Source organism: Cynoglossus semilaevis, chromosome 8 (assembly GCF_000523025.1).
Source record: "Cynoglossus semilaevis isolate Cse_v1.0 chromosome 8, Cse_v1.0, whole genome shotgun sequence".
Taxonomy (NCBI): domain Eukaryota; kingdom Metazoa; phylum Chordata; class Actinopteri; order Pleuronectiformes; family Cynoglossidae; genus Cynoglossus; species Cynoglossus semilaevis.
The window spans coordinates 2,936,626-2,952,427 of record NC_024314.1 but is presented as its reverse complement, the minus strand read 5'-3'; the positions used below and the strand labels follow the sequence as shown (position 1 = coordinate 2,952,427).

Below are 15,802 nucleotides of genomic sequence, written 5' to 3'. Positions count from 1 at the left end.
AAACCACTTTTTTATAAGAAAAAAATTGCCCACATGAAAAAAAAAAAAAAAAAAAAAAAAAAACCTCAAAATATAATTGCTTCCCCGTACTCATTCCCCACGTTAGGGAGGCAGCGTCTCCCTATTTCCACCCCTAGGGGACGCAATTATACATCATATTAAAGGAGCAAAGAGAAGCCCAGAGGCCTAACAACCATATTACAGTTTTTACAATAACAAAATGATATAAATTTACAAGAAGAAAACACGTATGTACAGACGGTGACAGTGTCGGTGTGGCAGCAATCATTTCCTCTCCATTTCAAATGTAAACAGAAGAAAGAAAATGTCCCGTTTTATTACCATCATCAGAGGCTGGAGCTCCTGCAGGCGCTGTAGATATCTGCAGGTCACACTAAAGACATCCAGCACAAGAACCTGTCACGATAAGACACGAAAAAGCTTAAAGGAGGTGTTCAATGTTTTTGCTTTCTCTTGTTGAACAAATAAAACAGAGGAGCTTCTGCTATCTATGGTTTTATGGTTAAAAAAACAACAACAATGATTTAAAACTTTAAAAGTGCATGTGATGTGTTGTTCATATTCAGAGTAAGACGTTTAAAGTTCAGTTAAGACTTAGCAAATAAAACAGGTTTGCAACATGTGTGATGGTGTAAATAGAACCACAGTTCAAATGAATTCCTTCAATGGAAAAATAAAGGGTCTCTGCACATAATGTCAAATTGGGGGTTCTGTTAGGCATGCACTAGAGTGTAAACAAGATCATCATCTGCGTCTTCAGACACCAAAGTAATTCATCTTTGAAGCTTTTCTCAAAAAGACCAAATATCCAAGCCACAAATAGTAAAAAAAAGTTGACAAAACAGTAGGACATCTATATATCAAAGGTGAAATCAGTCTTCTTCTCTCAGGCTGAGAAAGTCAGCTGCTCTTATTTGACTGAGAAGGGATATAAATAGTGCAATATAAACTAGGCTTTTGGGGTGAGCCAAAATTTGGCCATGTGTTGCATTCAGGGTCAGGTGTTAAGTGCATTAGCTAAAAGTAATTATAGTAAAGATGTTGGGTTTAAAGTAAAATCTTGAAATGTTTATCAGGGTAAACAGAGGTGAATCTGAACGACATACTCTACATGTCTCGCCTTTTTAACATAGTTCTCACAAGCAGCTGTTAAACTGATAATTATTAAGTTATGGCCACTGTACTGTGAGGGGCGGGGGGGCTTTTTAAATAGCAGAAGTTAGATTCTTTCTTTTAATTTTCCATTGTCTTAAAGAAAAAGAAAACATTGAGGACAAAGTTACATTTATTCAAAGATTCTTTGCCTCAAATATTTCTGACTCTTTTTAATACGTTTACATTATGAAAACAATTCAAAATACATAATGGCTCTGCTTAAAATGGGGCATTCACCTGTGCTTGATAAAAGCAGTTAAACAGCTGAATTCACTTTAGTTTACAGTCATTAATTATCAAATAAAAAAATCCTTTGAAGAGATAATATAGGTTCTGGTTCCAGTTATTCTGTGGTCAAAAACAGGGTGCATGAATGTTGGCTTTGCTCTATGTTTTACATGAAATTTCCTGATATCTAATAGCTCATTGAATACAGGGTGGAAAAAAAATCTTGGTTTAATTTTTTTAAAACTTGTACAAGACATGGCTAAAATCCCAGATTCTGGTCCACAATTACGTTTTACTATTTTTCCAAAGGCTCAACTGTGTCTTAAAGAAAAGCTATGATTTTATGCGTTATGCTCCTAAAATAATTATTACAAATTAATGTTAATAATTTGGGAACAAAATGTAGAGCAGGTGAAGATTTTCTGATTAGATCAAATGAACATAAACCATGCACTCCATTTTGAACTCCAACAGTCTGACATTTAAAGTTGCCTGACAACACTCTTTTCATTTAATGTGCATCAATTATGGGTCTCGGTGAAACTAGAAGCTACCACTCCTCTCAAAACGGGTAAAAAAACAACAGTGCCGTTTGTTATACAACTGTCTCTCTCAGATTTGCCTGCTGGGCTAAAATATGTGGGTTGGGAGCTGAATGTAATAAGATCTCATTAGTAACTTCTACAGGTACAATCACTGTGTTTGGCTCGGGGGACTCTGTGGGGCCACTAGGGACCCCTGAGTTGTGTAGCAGTGTCTCAGGTTTTGGAGGCTCCTGATTCACTAAAGCATCTAGAGCAGCCTGCTCCATCTGCTCTGCCAGGTCCACATTGCTTCCGTACAGAACTCCCATCTTTCGCGCAAGCAGCCCCTCCTTTTCGGGTGGCTCCTCGTCTTCATCCTTTTTACCCATCCTCTTGGAGTGATACATGAAGGCAGCATGATGTATGCAACGCTTGAGAAGGTGGTGGCGGTAAGCCCTCTGAATGACCACAGCAGCTCTCTCCTCCTCTTTGTGGCGTACTGTTGAAGTAATTGGTGCGAAGGAGTCTGAGGTAGGGTTACTCAAGATGAACTTAGCCTTGATACTCTCCCTCATTGCTGCCATTTCCACTGTGTCTCCCAGGACCATCTGTGTGACGGCCAACAACACGTCGAGGCAGTGGATCCTGTCCCCAATGACCAGGGGAAGATCCATTTCAATCAGGCGGAGACGGTTGGGCTTGGCTACTTTCAGTGGCTCCTGTAGGGCATCACAGAAATCTGAGAGTTTGTTATACTCAATGAACATAGTTCCATCGATGTCAAACTTTTCCCAAGTCTCATTGAACATCTCAAAATCCTCCTCACACAGTGCGTCCCCACTCTCCTCCTGTGCCACATTGAAGTTCTCCAAGATGATAGCGATGTACATGTTCACAACCACCAGGAATGAGATGATGATGTAGCTGCAGAAGAACATCATGCCCATACCTGGGCTGCCACAGTTACCCTTTACATCAGTGCCTGGGTTCTCAAACTCTGGATCACAGTCCGGAGGGTTACTGTTCAGCATTGGGAGCAAAAGGCCGTCCCAGCCTGCAGACGTGGTAATCTGAAACAGGCAGATGATGCTGCTGCCAAATGTTTCAAAGTTGAATATGTCGTCAATTCCTGCTTCCTTCTTGACATAGGCAAAGTTTGACATGCCAAATATGGAAAAGATAAACATGATGAGAAAGAGCAGCAGGCCGATGTTGAAAAGAGCAGGAAGTGACATCATCAGAGCAAAGAGAAGTGTCCGTATGCCCTTGGCTCCTTTAATGAGACGCAAAATCCTGCCTATTCTGGCCAGTCTGATCACTCTGAAGAGAGTCGGTGACACAAAGTACTTTTCAATGAGGTCTGAGAGCATCGTACCTGCAAATCAAACACAGGCAGTATCTTTAGACACAGTATAATGTATCAATCTCTATGTTGGCCTAGGCATTCGTTATACTGTCGTATTCAGGTTGCAGGGCACTTGTAATGATATTTAGGTATGTTAGAAGACAGGTTAAAAAATATGCCCAATTGAAGAAGAAGATTGGGCCTCACAGTGGAGGGAGGGACTTTGGCAGGTACCAATCCCACTTCGGTGACCACAGCCACTCAAGCAGTAATGGTACCTGTTATGCTCTGTGGTCTCAAACAACACCTTTACTGGAGTGTATGAGTTAAAAACAACTGTCCCTCCTTTTATATCTGCACAAGATACTCACCGGCAATTGACAAGATGACCACAACAAAATCGAAAATATTCCACCCGTTGGTGAAGAAATACTGTCTCAGGGCAAAAAGCTTTAGCACACACTCTCCAGTGAAGACAATAATGAAAGCCACGTTCACTTTGAAGAGGAAATCCTCCTTCTCTGGACTCTGGTTGTCCGTTTCCACCATCATGGTCACCATGTTGAGGCAGATGAGCACCATGATGAAGATGTCAAAGAACCGCTGACTGATGAAATCAAACACCACACCCTGGATTAGATTCTGCAGGTCAAATGAAAAGCAGGGTGAGGCCATTAGAGCCGTTCAGCCTGTTCATTCACATTCACATTCTGTGTGCAGAAAAGGTCAGCACAGAGGTCATGGAGGACATCATCATGCCTGACGTGCCTGACTGTTGTGCCATTACTTTGGCTGAATGTTAAATAGTGGTTCTATCCAATACAATTACACAGATATTGTACAAGAAAGCACTGGCATCATAATGCATTCATTCATGAGGGACGTACTGTTGGACGTGGAATTGGCTTCTGTGGCTTCTTGGAACCAAGTTTCTTCATGGCCTCGTAGTATTTCTTCTGTTCTTCTGTCATGAAAATGTCTTTATCTCCTAAGTGCAGATGTAAAAGATGACAAAATTAATTGAGGCATGACCTTTGAGGGCCTAAACTACTCACAGAGAAACACTGCTTTTGTATTAGAACAAAAAAGTCGGCTACTCATCTTTTTCTTTTGTTGGTTAAAGTTGTCAATAATGACACCAATGAAGAGGTTAAGGGTGAAGAAGGAGCCAAAGATGATGAAGATGACGAAGTACATATACATGTAGAGGTTGATTTCATAAGACGGTTGTTCCTCTACCTAAAAGACACAAAACAGTTGGTTTGTTGTTGTTGTTATTTGAAATGATTGTGTGTCATTCATCAGTTGAAGTGAGGTTGTCATTAAGTTTAATGGTGAAACATGAGTAAGTTAATAAGAATAAAAGTCATGTGAAGCTTTAGAGTAGGCAGCAAAACAAATACACACCATGAAATACATGTTTGCAATTGTGTCCTCAAAACTAATACCCTGAAAACAGTACCTCTCTGGAGTCAACAGCCGCGTACATAATATCCATCCAACCTTTAAAAGTCGCCTGTGAAATGTAAAGGAAATGACTTCAAAATTCTGAACCACACAGCAACTACTTTTCCTTAAACACCACCACCACTCACCACTTGGAGCAGGGACAGGTAGCCCTTTCCCACATTGTCATAGTTGACCTTGACATTGACCCAACGTGCATCCTCTGTGACCATGCACTCGCTTCTGTTGTTGACTACATCCATGTGGAAATATTCCCCCGAGGTGGTGTTGACGCAATAGTAGAATTTTCCCGCAAACAGGTTCACACCCATGATGCTGAAGATGAGCCAGAAGATCAAACACACCAGCAGCACATTAAAGATGGAGGGAATGGCCCCGACAAGGGCATTTACCACCACCTGCCCATCACAGAGGACACAGTTTGGGTCAGAATCACTGTACAGAAATAGTTGATTATTATTGCAATGAGTAACAAATCTATCCCCAACCTATTTTTTGTAGGTTTTTTTAATGTTGCCATTCAATGCTAAGTTGAAGTGGTTCAGTCTACCTCAGCAAACATTTATAAATGATTCCAAAAAACATACCCTCATCCCTTCAAATCTGGACAATGCTCGCAGCGGTCTCAGCGCCCTGAGGGTCCTTAGGGATTTGATTGGTCCAAGCTCAGAGTAGCCCATCCAGTTGGCCACTAAACTAATCAGGGAAATCTGGGGAAGAATTATTACATTTCCTTTTCAGGTGTTTCCATTGATGAAAACCCTGTTTGTTCACGTATTCTGTTTCACACAAGACAGTCAGACTTACGTCTACGATGAAAAAGTCCAGCCAGCACCAGGCATTGGTGAAGTAGGTCTTGAAACCATAAGCCACCCATTTAAGAAGCATTTCAATGACAAACACGTAGGTGAAAACTTTGTCAGAGTATTCCAGAATAATTTTGATAGTTCTGCGCTTTTCTATGTAAACGTCCTCAAAGGCCTGCCAAAAGACAACATTTGAACATTAAGACACATGCGCTGAAAGTATTAAAAATAGAGATATTAAAATATCTGATGTACTAACAGACAGGTGTACGACACTCACCAGAGCTCCACTGCTGAGCAGAATCATAAAAATGATGAAGGTTTCAAACCAGTCATGCTCCACAATAGTGAAGCAGGTCCTGCGGAGGTTCCACCATTTCTTGCCTCTTCCTTGGGTGATGTCTACCGTCAGGCAAGGCCAGCGTCTTATGCACTCTGAGGAAAAGGCAAAAATCCTGGATTCGCAACTTCAGCTACACACTTTACATAAACCAAAATAGGTGTTGGCAAAAAGACACATCCCCGTATGCAGTTTAATTGTTTTTACCATCTGTAAAGCAGGCTTCTGGCTCCACGGGTTCTGGTTCTTCTTCTACCTCCTCTTCTGGTTCAGGCTCAGGTGGTTGATAATCCACTGTGCTGCACACAGAAGAGTCCCCGTCTGTCAAAGCCCCCATCTGGTCAGGAATTGCAATTAGTAGGGTGACAAACCAACTGGGACATATTCTGGGAGGGTGCTGATGCGGTAATAACATTATCTGCAGTTTTACTCACTTTGTCCTTCCTTAATAGACAGCCTTCATCATCTGAGTTTTCCTGAGGAGAGATGATTTAACTTCAGTCAAAGTGAATGGGTGTTTTCAGTTTAAAAAACAGCTATGGCTCTCATGTGATGATACACATATAAGTGGTTAGGTAATCATGTTCATTCATACTGTATACTCAGATCAGTTTGACTTATCTGTGACTGTTTTGTTTGGTCATCATGATGTGATTCTTAGGGTTTTATGAGTCTTTCTTACACCTCTGAATTATTCTATTCATCACAACAAAAAAAGAAATGCCACTTTGCTGGCATCAAATCTTTTTGATCATAATTTGTCTGGGATATTTTTAAAGTACCAATTTAAAGAAAATTTAAAAATCTCACTATGCTCTGATGGCTATTTTCTTCATCTGGAAAGTCATTGGCATCTTCTTCATCATCTTCATCATCCTCCTCAAGGTTTTCAAAGTCTGACTCTACTTGGGCAATTGGCACACTGAGATTGAGCTCTCCATCCACAATAAATCCAGAACCCCGGCCTTCCACTAAGCAGTTGGCTATCCTGTCGGGAGCTTTAAAGTCCTGACCCATGTCCAAGTGGTTCATTTCAATCTCCTCCATTTTAGGGTCCCCATCGTCCTCTGGTTCTCCCTCGGGATCTTTGGGTTTTGTGCCAAGAATCCTATGCAGCATTTGTACGGCAAATTCTTTGGACCAGTCAATGCCTCTCGTGATCCTGCCGATGGCGATCTGGAGGTTGTTCATCTCTCCGTCGTCATCTCCCGCTGAGAGGTTATCTCCACTGAACGAGCTCAGCAGCAGGGCCAGGAAGAGGTTCAAAACCTGAAGGAAACAGAAATCCAAAAAACACAAAAAGTGTAAGGGAGTAGTTTATTAAAGCATCTCAACAACATCAGCAGTTGGATGGTGTTTTAATTTTTTTTTTTTTTTGTATTCATTGCATAAAACCCATTAAATCCAAATGTAAATGTTTTTCACTTGAAATTTTAAAGTTGATAGGAATAAAAACAACTTTCAGAAAGATGAAAACATGATAATGCCTGATATTAAAGAATACCTCAACCTGTTTCCCATGTTTTACTCTCTGTCTGCTGGGTTTAGCTGTGTTGACATCACAGGACTGGAGCCTGCTGGCCCTGTGACAGTGTACACTGCCTCCTGTTGCAGAGTAGGCTATGTTCAGTTTCTTAAATGAGTAAGTCAGTTTCTCATTTCCTGTTTTCGAATAGTATCGTAAACTCTTATGAAGTGATATGAAATATAAAGGCAGGATAAGTACGGTGAAAGTTGGATTGGCTCGGGAAATGAGCCGTGTGTCTCGTCAAATCCACTGTGTACTTCAGCATATACTGTAGCGGCAACAACCTGATGTGATTACCTCTTCACCAATTACGGCTCTGGCTAATATCAAATGACGCTTCCTTAACACCCAGACCACTGCTACCTGAGCTGTGCTCGCTCAGCTGTCTGTGTTTGTTCCCCCAGTGGCAGCATGCTTACTTGAGCCGGATCTTAGCACATACTCAAGGTTAAAGCCACTGTTTGATGGTTGGAGTCATTTGATTTAAATAGAATCCTCCCTCTGGCTCCTGAAAAGTGAGTGAGTGTGCGATCAACCTCTGTGTCAGACATTTACAAGAGTAACGGACAGCGAGACAAGAGGAAAGCAATAATAATGTTGGCTTAGCAGACCGACTTTTGTCAGCACTTGACAATGAGCCATTTCTGCGACTACACTTACAGGAAATAGTTTGGGCTCTAGTCGTTAAAAGTGATACCAAAAAAAGATGCGTGAGCACGAGCATCTTCAAAGCCTTGTTCAGTGATGCCAAGATTAAATGTCAGGGACAGTATTAGTGTTTTCCTGCTCCAGACATGAAGGATTCTTTACCAAGCATCACATACCTAACCTAGACATTGAGGGCAAAGGTCAGAGCAGATGAATGTGTTTAACACTTACACACAGTAAGTGTATTACTGTATTATTATATACACATATATATGGTACTGTAGGCAATATGCATAAAAGAAAACATGGAATGTCCCACTGTTCGAATTAGAATAATAATAACTTTTAGATTCATCAAGTACTTCTCTGCTCTTACCACCAGATTTCCAATAACCATGACCATCAAGAAGACCACAAGACACATCCCAGCTCCAGCCACCTCCATGCAGTCCCACATGGTCTCTATCCACTCCCCACATAGGATTCGAAACACGATGAGGAAGGAGTGGAAGAAGTCGTTCATATGCCAGCGTGGTAGCTCACAGTCTTCAGCGATCTTACACACACAGTCCTTGTAGCTCTTGCCAAAAAGCTGCATCCCCACCACAGCGAAGATGAAGACAATGATGGCCAGGACCAAAGTCAGGTTTCCTAGAGCCCCTACCGAGTTACCAATGATCTTGATGAGCATGTTGAGTGTTGGCCAGGATTTGGCTAGCTTGAAGACACGGAGCTATCTCCAACACAGGACATACACAAAGAAGAATAATGTGGAAAGCACACCACTGTGGTAACTGAATAAATGTATTTAAACTGTGGTTCCTACCAAACGGAAAGACCGAAGGACAGAGAGGCCCTGAACGTTTGCCAACCCCAACTCCACTAGACTCAGTGTGACGATGATGCTGTCAAAAATGTTCCAGCCAACTTGAAAGTAATAGTAAGGATCCATGGCAATGAGCTTGAAGACCATCTCTGCTGTGAAGATACTTGTGAACACCTAGAAAAACAATGTTAACAAAATTACACAACCTAAAATCTGAGATGATGATGAAATGTTATCATGCATATAGTAAAGAACTTGAAACACTAAGCATTACACACAACCATGCTTTTGGAGGTTTCTGAATACTATCATCAGAAAATAAAAATTTCCAAGTATTTCTTCTGCTTAGAAAAGCAGTCTGGCAGTTAGATTGTCAACCTTTGATGTCATATTTATTGTTTTAAAATTATTTTTTACCAGACCAAAATGACAGTACAAGTGCTATGCAACAGTTTAGATGGGTTTAGATGATGGGGGATGTCACCTACCCTAAAAACACATAAAAACACATAGTATACAGTTCTCAATCAACAACTGGGCAAAATATGCACAGTTTTATCTCAGGTTTAAGATCAGGATGAAATGCACAGCACTTGTAATGACATTTTGAACAAATGAACAGCTCAAGAGTGTGAGTGGTAGACTCAATGTTCTATTTTTCTTCTGATAATACTCCCCAAACCTCAAAGATCAGACATATTATTTGTTATATATCATTGGTTTGTACTGCACTGCATAATTCATGTTAAATAATTACCAGATTCCCCACTAAAAGCATGTGGTCAAACTCTGGTGTCATAGGGTAGTGCTCCATGGACATGAAGAGGGTGTTGAGCACGATGCAAATAGTAATGGCCAAGTCGACAAAAGGGTCCATCACCACAAAGTACACCCATTTTTTAAAGACCACCCATTGCTTGCAGCAGTTCCATTTCAGGAATATGTTGGCGAATTTGTACCAGACCGGGGGGCACGGCCTCTGGGCATCCTCCAACTCTAGACAATGATGAGAGAGAGGCTGTCAGTATGCTGTCGGTTTTGTCAAAACATATGGGATATCTTGAAGTGATAATGGGGACACAGCTGACAGAATATGAAGCTGTGTGACATTAAAATCCCTGCTGTACAAGTTGAAGGTTGAGCTGAAATAGTCTGAGATTAGCACCAGGAGGGTGTGACATGGAATGTTGACAGGAATTTATCCCACAAACAGCGTTAATAGTGACAACTGTGGCAAGCAGCAGACAATGGTACTGGTCAAAACTTCAAATCAATCAGTATGTATATGATATTATTAGCCTCTTGATAATCTGCGGAATGTCAGCTGTAACTATAGCACAGCTAGTACTTCATGCCAAGCAGACATTTTACACCTTTGTGTATTTACATTCTAGCTCACTGCATATTATAGTGGCCTAAAAAACATTAAGCGCTGTACAAACTTAACGTAGTCATACTGTACCTTCCATGGCAGCTGAACTGCGCTCACTGACAGCACTCCCACGTCTCTGAGCCCCACCTGGTTCATACGGCTGAAGCATATTGTTCACAGAGCCTAGTGGCTTCTCTTTGTCTTCATAATCTACAGCAGACTAGAACAAATAAGTTGACAAACCTTCAGTATGTGCAAAGAAAAGTCACAACCAAAACAATGTTTCCATACAACTGACCCGAACCAGGGTGGGTGCTCTGACTATAAGACGTGGGATGACTCTTCCGTTGCAATCCTTGATAGTGCCATCAGGTTCAAGACTCTGTACGGCATCTTCCAAGTCAGACAAACTCTGATGAGTGAGTGACTTCTTACTGCAGAGAGAAGCTCGGCTGCCCTGAATGTGAGCCTGTGAGATGGGAGGTTTTATTGTACTTTTCGGTTTCTTCAAAGTTCAACATAGATATTGTTCAACTGCTAGAGCAAATTCAGAAAATACATTTAACTGTCTAAAGAGGGGGAGTATAGAGAAAGTATTCTGAAAACTGCATCTTAATACAACATGTCCCGGGGTTGATGGGTAGCTCTGTGTGCAGTGCTCGTTGTTCTTAGCACCTGTTCTTGGTTCCTGAGTTGCTCCAGCAGCCGCTGAAACTCCTCTTCTTTCTCCTTGGCCTCTCTTATAGTAGCCTGATTTTGTTCATCATAAGCCATGGCTACCACAGCCAGGATGAGGTTGATGAGGTAGAAGGAGCCCAGAAAGATAATCACCACAAAGAACAGCATGTATGTCTTACCAGCTGCCCGCAGGATCTGTGTTTGTAGTAAAAAAGAAGCTGCGAGAACTAAGGACAAAGTTCTCTTTTAAAACAAAGAAATAATCAATGTTTCAAGTTGTTTAAATTGAAACAAATGAAAGAAGTGCCAACCAGCTGGAAGAGGTTTTCCCAATAGTCCTGGGTCATGAGTCTAAAGAGGGCAAGGAAGGCCCAGCCAAATGAGTCAAAGCTAGTGTAGCCATAGTTGGGGTTTCTCCCAGCCTTCATGCATGTGAATCCTACAGGACACTTTCTGTCAACAAACAAGCAGAGTCAGTGTGTTATGACCACTAACCAAAACAACTGACAGGACCATGGGAAGGATTACTGTCACTCATTCCTACCCAGCATCTGAGCTGTTTCCACAAAGCAGAGCATCGAGGCTGCCTTCCAAAAAATAGTGATTTTCTACAGCAAACCAAAACAACAGTGATTGACACTTGTCTTAATGATTTTTTCTTTAAAAAATAGATAATGTATCATGAACATACCTGGGTTTTCTATATATTCCTCAAAATTAAAAGTACTGTTAGAGTATGCAGTAGAACCAATGCCCATCGAGGTCTCTATGGGCATGGTGTCATTGAGCGCTGACGTGGTGTTGAAAAATTCAAATGTACTGTTCGTATCAATGGGCCATCGCACACACTTGTGACGCAGATTTCCCATGAAAAGCTGTAGGCCGATAAGGGCGAAAACAGCGAGAGCAAACACCGTAAGAATCATGACATCCACCATTTTCTTCACCGACTGGATGAGAGCGCCCACGATGGTTTTTAAACCTGAAGGAAAGAATGTGACATGTCTTTAAGGAAGTCAATTATGAATAGTCAATAAAAATATATACGTGATTATTTTTACCTATGTCATATGTAGGCCAATCACACTTTCTTCTCTTAGTACTTTTTTACTGATTTAAAAAATCTAACCTGTACAGACACTTACAAATTATACACAAAACTGAAATGATTAACATACCAGGAATCACGGTTATTGTTTTCAGGGCTCGAAGTACACGAAATGTCCTGAGGGCTGACACGTTGCCAAGGTCAACAAACTCAGTGATGTATCTGTGGGATTTTCACAAAGCACACGAAATCAAGGGGAAAAACCAACACATCACACAGAAACAGTAAATAACCTGTCCGCACTTCAACAGCACATTAACAAACATTTATCAAGAGCAGCTCTTTTGTTACTCACGCCATGCTGATCACCATGAAATCCAGCCAATTCCATGGATCTCGAAGGAATGTAAAAGATCCAACACAGAAACCTCTGGACAAAACTTTGACTGTGGCCTCAAAGGTATAAATACCAGTAAAGACATACCTGAGAAGGAAAGCAATGCCGCACAAGTAGGTAAAGTGAGAAGACGAATTGTCCATCATAATATCAAGTACAGTGAAGTACTCACTCCACAGTTTTACTCCACGCTGGTGGGTTGCTCATTGTCATGAAAACACAATTCGATAAAATTGTGATCATGATGAACATGCTAAATAATTTGAACTTGGATTAAGGAAAGTAATTGAAGTGAAGTGATAGACAGAACACATCTCCTGAACACACACACACACACACACACAATCACTGGAAGGATATGAATGTATGAGAATGTTGATGGCTACTTTTCTAACTGAACTAAAGGGGCTCAGAATGTAACAAGCTGGTTCTGCATTGAATCTGTAGATTGTGTTGCCTTTGCTGATCACAATGAATGTCTGAAAAACACACAGATTGTTAAATTATGACAATCAACAGACACTAAGAAACATCCAGTTAAAAATGCAGTAACCACTTTAAAACGATGCATTACTAAATATATTTTTGTCGAAATATCTAAGGCTGCTGCAGTGATCAGATTTGCCATAAAATTCCATATAAGAATTAGAATTCTGACATTCTGTGCTCTGTAGAAGGGGTCCAGGTCCTCCAGTGGTACACCAAGTTTCTCTGGTGGAGGGTCTCCGTAGATCATGGGCAGACTCTTTCCTGCCTCCAGGTCAGCATTTGGAGCTTCTTCCTGTTCCTCCTCATGGCCCTCTACTTCTGCGGCCTTTTTTCTTTCCTCCTGGGCCCTCTTGATCTGGGCCAGTGATTCCCGGGTGAAGGGGCGGAACGCATCAGTGCTTGAGGTTGGGAGAGCGGTCACCATCTTCGCATTGCGAAGTTATGCAGCCTCACCAAGGTCTCCCTAAAAGAAGCTAAAGACACAATCAAAATCCTGATGTTGGACAAATGACATTACAGCCAAACCCAGCAGTAGCATGCAAAGAGTTTTTCTTCTTAGGTTTAACAAAATATTGAAATTTAATTTAATCTTTTCCCCTGGTCTTAGTCTTAACAAAAGCTAAAAGGTTTTGTTTAAAAACGTGTAATAGTGACAATATAGTGCAATTCTGTGAAAACAAGGCTGAGGTTTTACTTATACTTATACTACTTATACTTGTTGGACGCCCCCTGATGTTAAAACAGCAATAAGTGAAAGCCACTATAAAAGTGTTGTTCATGTTCCTATACAGCAGTTCCCCTGGATACGAACATCGACTTACGACTTACATAGATACGTAGATACTACTCATATTTAGAGTAGAAATGGCATTTAAATGACCTTAACTGGTAATTATATAACGCCTTACGAACAATTCAACTTACGAACAGCCTTTGGAACCTATTGTGTTCGTAAGTTCTGTATTCCTGAACTCTGTCCGTCTCCCTTTAGCTGTGGTCTAACCTGGTGCCTGACATTTACTGACTTGACACCATTTACTAGAGCGCTTGAACGTGTGAAGACGGTAACAAAATCAGCAGACAGGGTGAGAACTTGTACTTTCCCACCGTTCAAAAGAGACCCCAGCTTCAGTTGTGTACATCAAGTTACTTATTACCCTAGCAGACCCCCTCGGCTGCGTCCAAGTGGCGTTTGCTTACATTTTTTTGATGGGTTTAGCGATGATGCTGTCAAGGTCATAAATTTAGTCTGTGAAGAATTTCCCAAAATTTGAATCTGGGTAGTTTTTTTTATTTTTTTAATGGACCAGTGGTTCCAAAATGTACAAACATTTGACATCGTATATTATATTAAATGCTTAGGTCTGGAAAAACCCTGCCACCATCTTATTATTCTCCCTCTGTTTCTTCTTAAAATAATTTCTCTTTTGGTATAAAAGTCTTCTATTATTAGGTATGGTGATGGCTGGAACTAATTCCAGCTGAGTATGGAGCAAAAGAGGAATTACTGTTCAGAATTTTACACAGTCTCTAATAAATCTAATCCTCACTCCAAAGGATTTTGAACTTGGGCCAGAAAACTCAAAAGGCCCAAAAAGACCAGTTCCGTGAGCGGCACCTTGCAGTTTTGTCTCTAAGATGTGTGTGACCTACAGTGTGGAAAATGTTTAGGAAACACCAACATGAAAGATGTTTTACGGCCATGGGTCGGTCACCTAACCCTAACCTTTGACCCTGAGCAGTTACATGTAGTGAGAGCGAGGTTTGGCAACCGAATGTGTGTAACAGAAGCAAGGCAGCTGCTGTTGTGACACATGTAGAGACACAGATGCCACGGAGGCTACCGGCACGACAAGACAGGATGACTGAACAGACATATGCAGGGTAATACCACCCTCAAACCGCCTCACTTCAACTGAAAACGCTGTATTCACACACATATGTGACTGCGTACCCGCTCACACACAGATATGGTGCCGGCCCAGCTGCTACGGGCAATCAAGACGGAGCGGCGTGTTTCCGAAGGCCGATGACTCTGCTCATTCCTTCCTGGCTGAGCCTTTGCTCTGCTCCTCACATCCCTCCGATAAACAGGACAGCAGGCCAACTCATCTTACCTAGCTGACTCCTCTCCCTCCCTCTACAACCTTCTATTTCACATGGGGCCCCAAACACCCCTGGCTTGCGCCGCTGCACCTTCACACCCTCACCAGCATGTTACAACCACCCCACCACCATCCATCCTGCTATGTGACACTTGAGCCTCTAAATGCTTCCTTCATACAAGGCAGACTTTATGAACTTGAGCCCCTCCACTCATCAATGCTGCCATCTTTGATCCCGCCAACACACAGAGATTTTCCTCGGCCGCCTCGGTCCCTGGGTCTGTATACTGTTAGCCATATCAATAGAGATTTTCCATCAAAAGTCAAACTGTGCACAGCTACACCTACTGGTCACTCAGTGCACAAGTCCCACTTTCACTGTCTCCACCATCTGATTCAAAATCAGCGTTTGCAGACATGGGCCCCCGGAGCCCTGAACTATCAGCCGATCTTAAAATACACCTGTGTCCCTGGAATGGATGTGTTCCTCTGTGGCCTGTGGTGGACATTTCCTCATGGCATTACATCACGCTGGTCCTGCTAAAGCCATCAAAAGGCTCTTTTTAAAAAAAGCCGGGTCCTTCAGTTGACACGTGGCCAGTTTGTCCCCTGCCTCAGTTACATTTTGGCATCCTGTTAGGGTTTGGTGGCTACATTAATCAGTCTCCCTGAACCAAAGAGCCAGAAGTATAGGTAAGCCTGGGATATTTAATGACAGTCAAAATAGATTCATCTGTATCATAGATTTCATTTTGTTTCTCACACCTCAAATGGCCATGTACAAAAAATACACAACTGACAACAAATACGTTCAAATCACATGAT

At 41.6% G+C, this 15,802-nt stretch overlaps 1 protein-coding gene across 1 annotated transcript; it reads right to left on the bottom strand.

The window, feature by feature from the left end:
- Positions 1-192: 192 nt before the first annotated feature.
- On the bottom strand, positions 193-15,089 carry scn4aa (sodium channel, voltage-gated, type IV, alpha, a). Its single transcript, XM_025057954.1, has 26 exons — positions 13,042-15,089; positions 12,725-12,862; positions 12,556-12,650; positions 12,342-12,470; positions 12,117-12,208; positions 11,630-11,920; positions 11,483-11,546; positions 11,250-11,391; positions 10,936-11,133; positions 10,559-10,729; positions 10,351-10,480; positions 9,646-9,884; positions 8,889-9,062; positions 8,439-8,795; positions 6,697-7,155; positions 6,321-6,362; positions 6,094-6,223; positions 5,827-5,981; positions 5,548-5,721; positions 5,328-5,450; positions 4,869-5,138; positions 4,736-4,789; positions 4,371-4,512; positions 4,161-4,261; positions 3,645-3,915; positions 193-3,303 (listed from the first exon to the last, which is right to left on the bottom strand). Exons 1-26 carry the CDS (start codon positions 13,294-13,296, stop codon positions 2,000-2,002), a joined length of 5,700 nt encoding a protein of 1,899 aa, XP_024913722.1. The 5' UTR covers positions 13,297-15,089; the 3' UTR covers positions 193-1,999.
- Positions 15,090-15,802: the final 713 nt, after the last annotated feature.

Bases quoted from the DNA above. Each gene is read 5' to 3' on its own strand.
- scn4aa (XM_025057954.1), bottom strand. From the start codon at position 13,296: ATGGTGACCGCTCTCCCAACCTCAAGCACTGATGCGTTCCGCCCCTTC. The intron at 12,471-12,555 runs GTGAGTACTTCA...TTTCCTTCTCAG, and splicing joins GCGTGGAGTAAAACTGTGGA to GTATGTCTTTACTGGTATTT. The intron at 11,392-11,482 runs GTAGGAATGAGT...GTTTGTTGACAG, and splicing joins GGAAACAGCTCAGATGCTGG to AAAGTGTCCTGTAGGATTCA.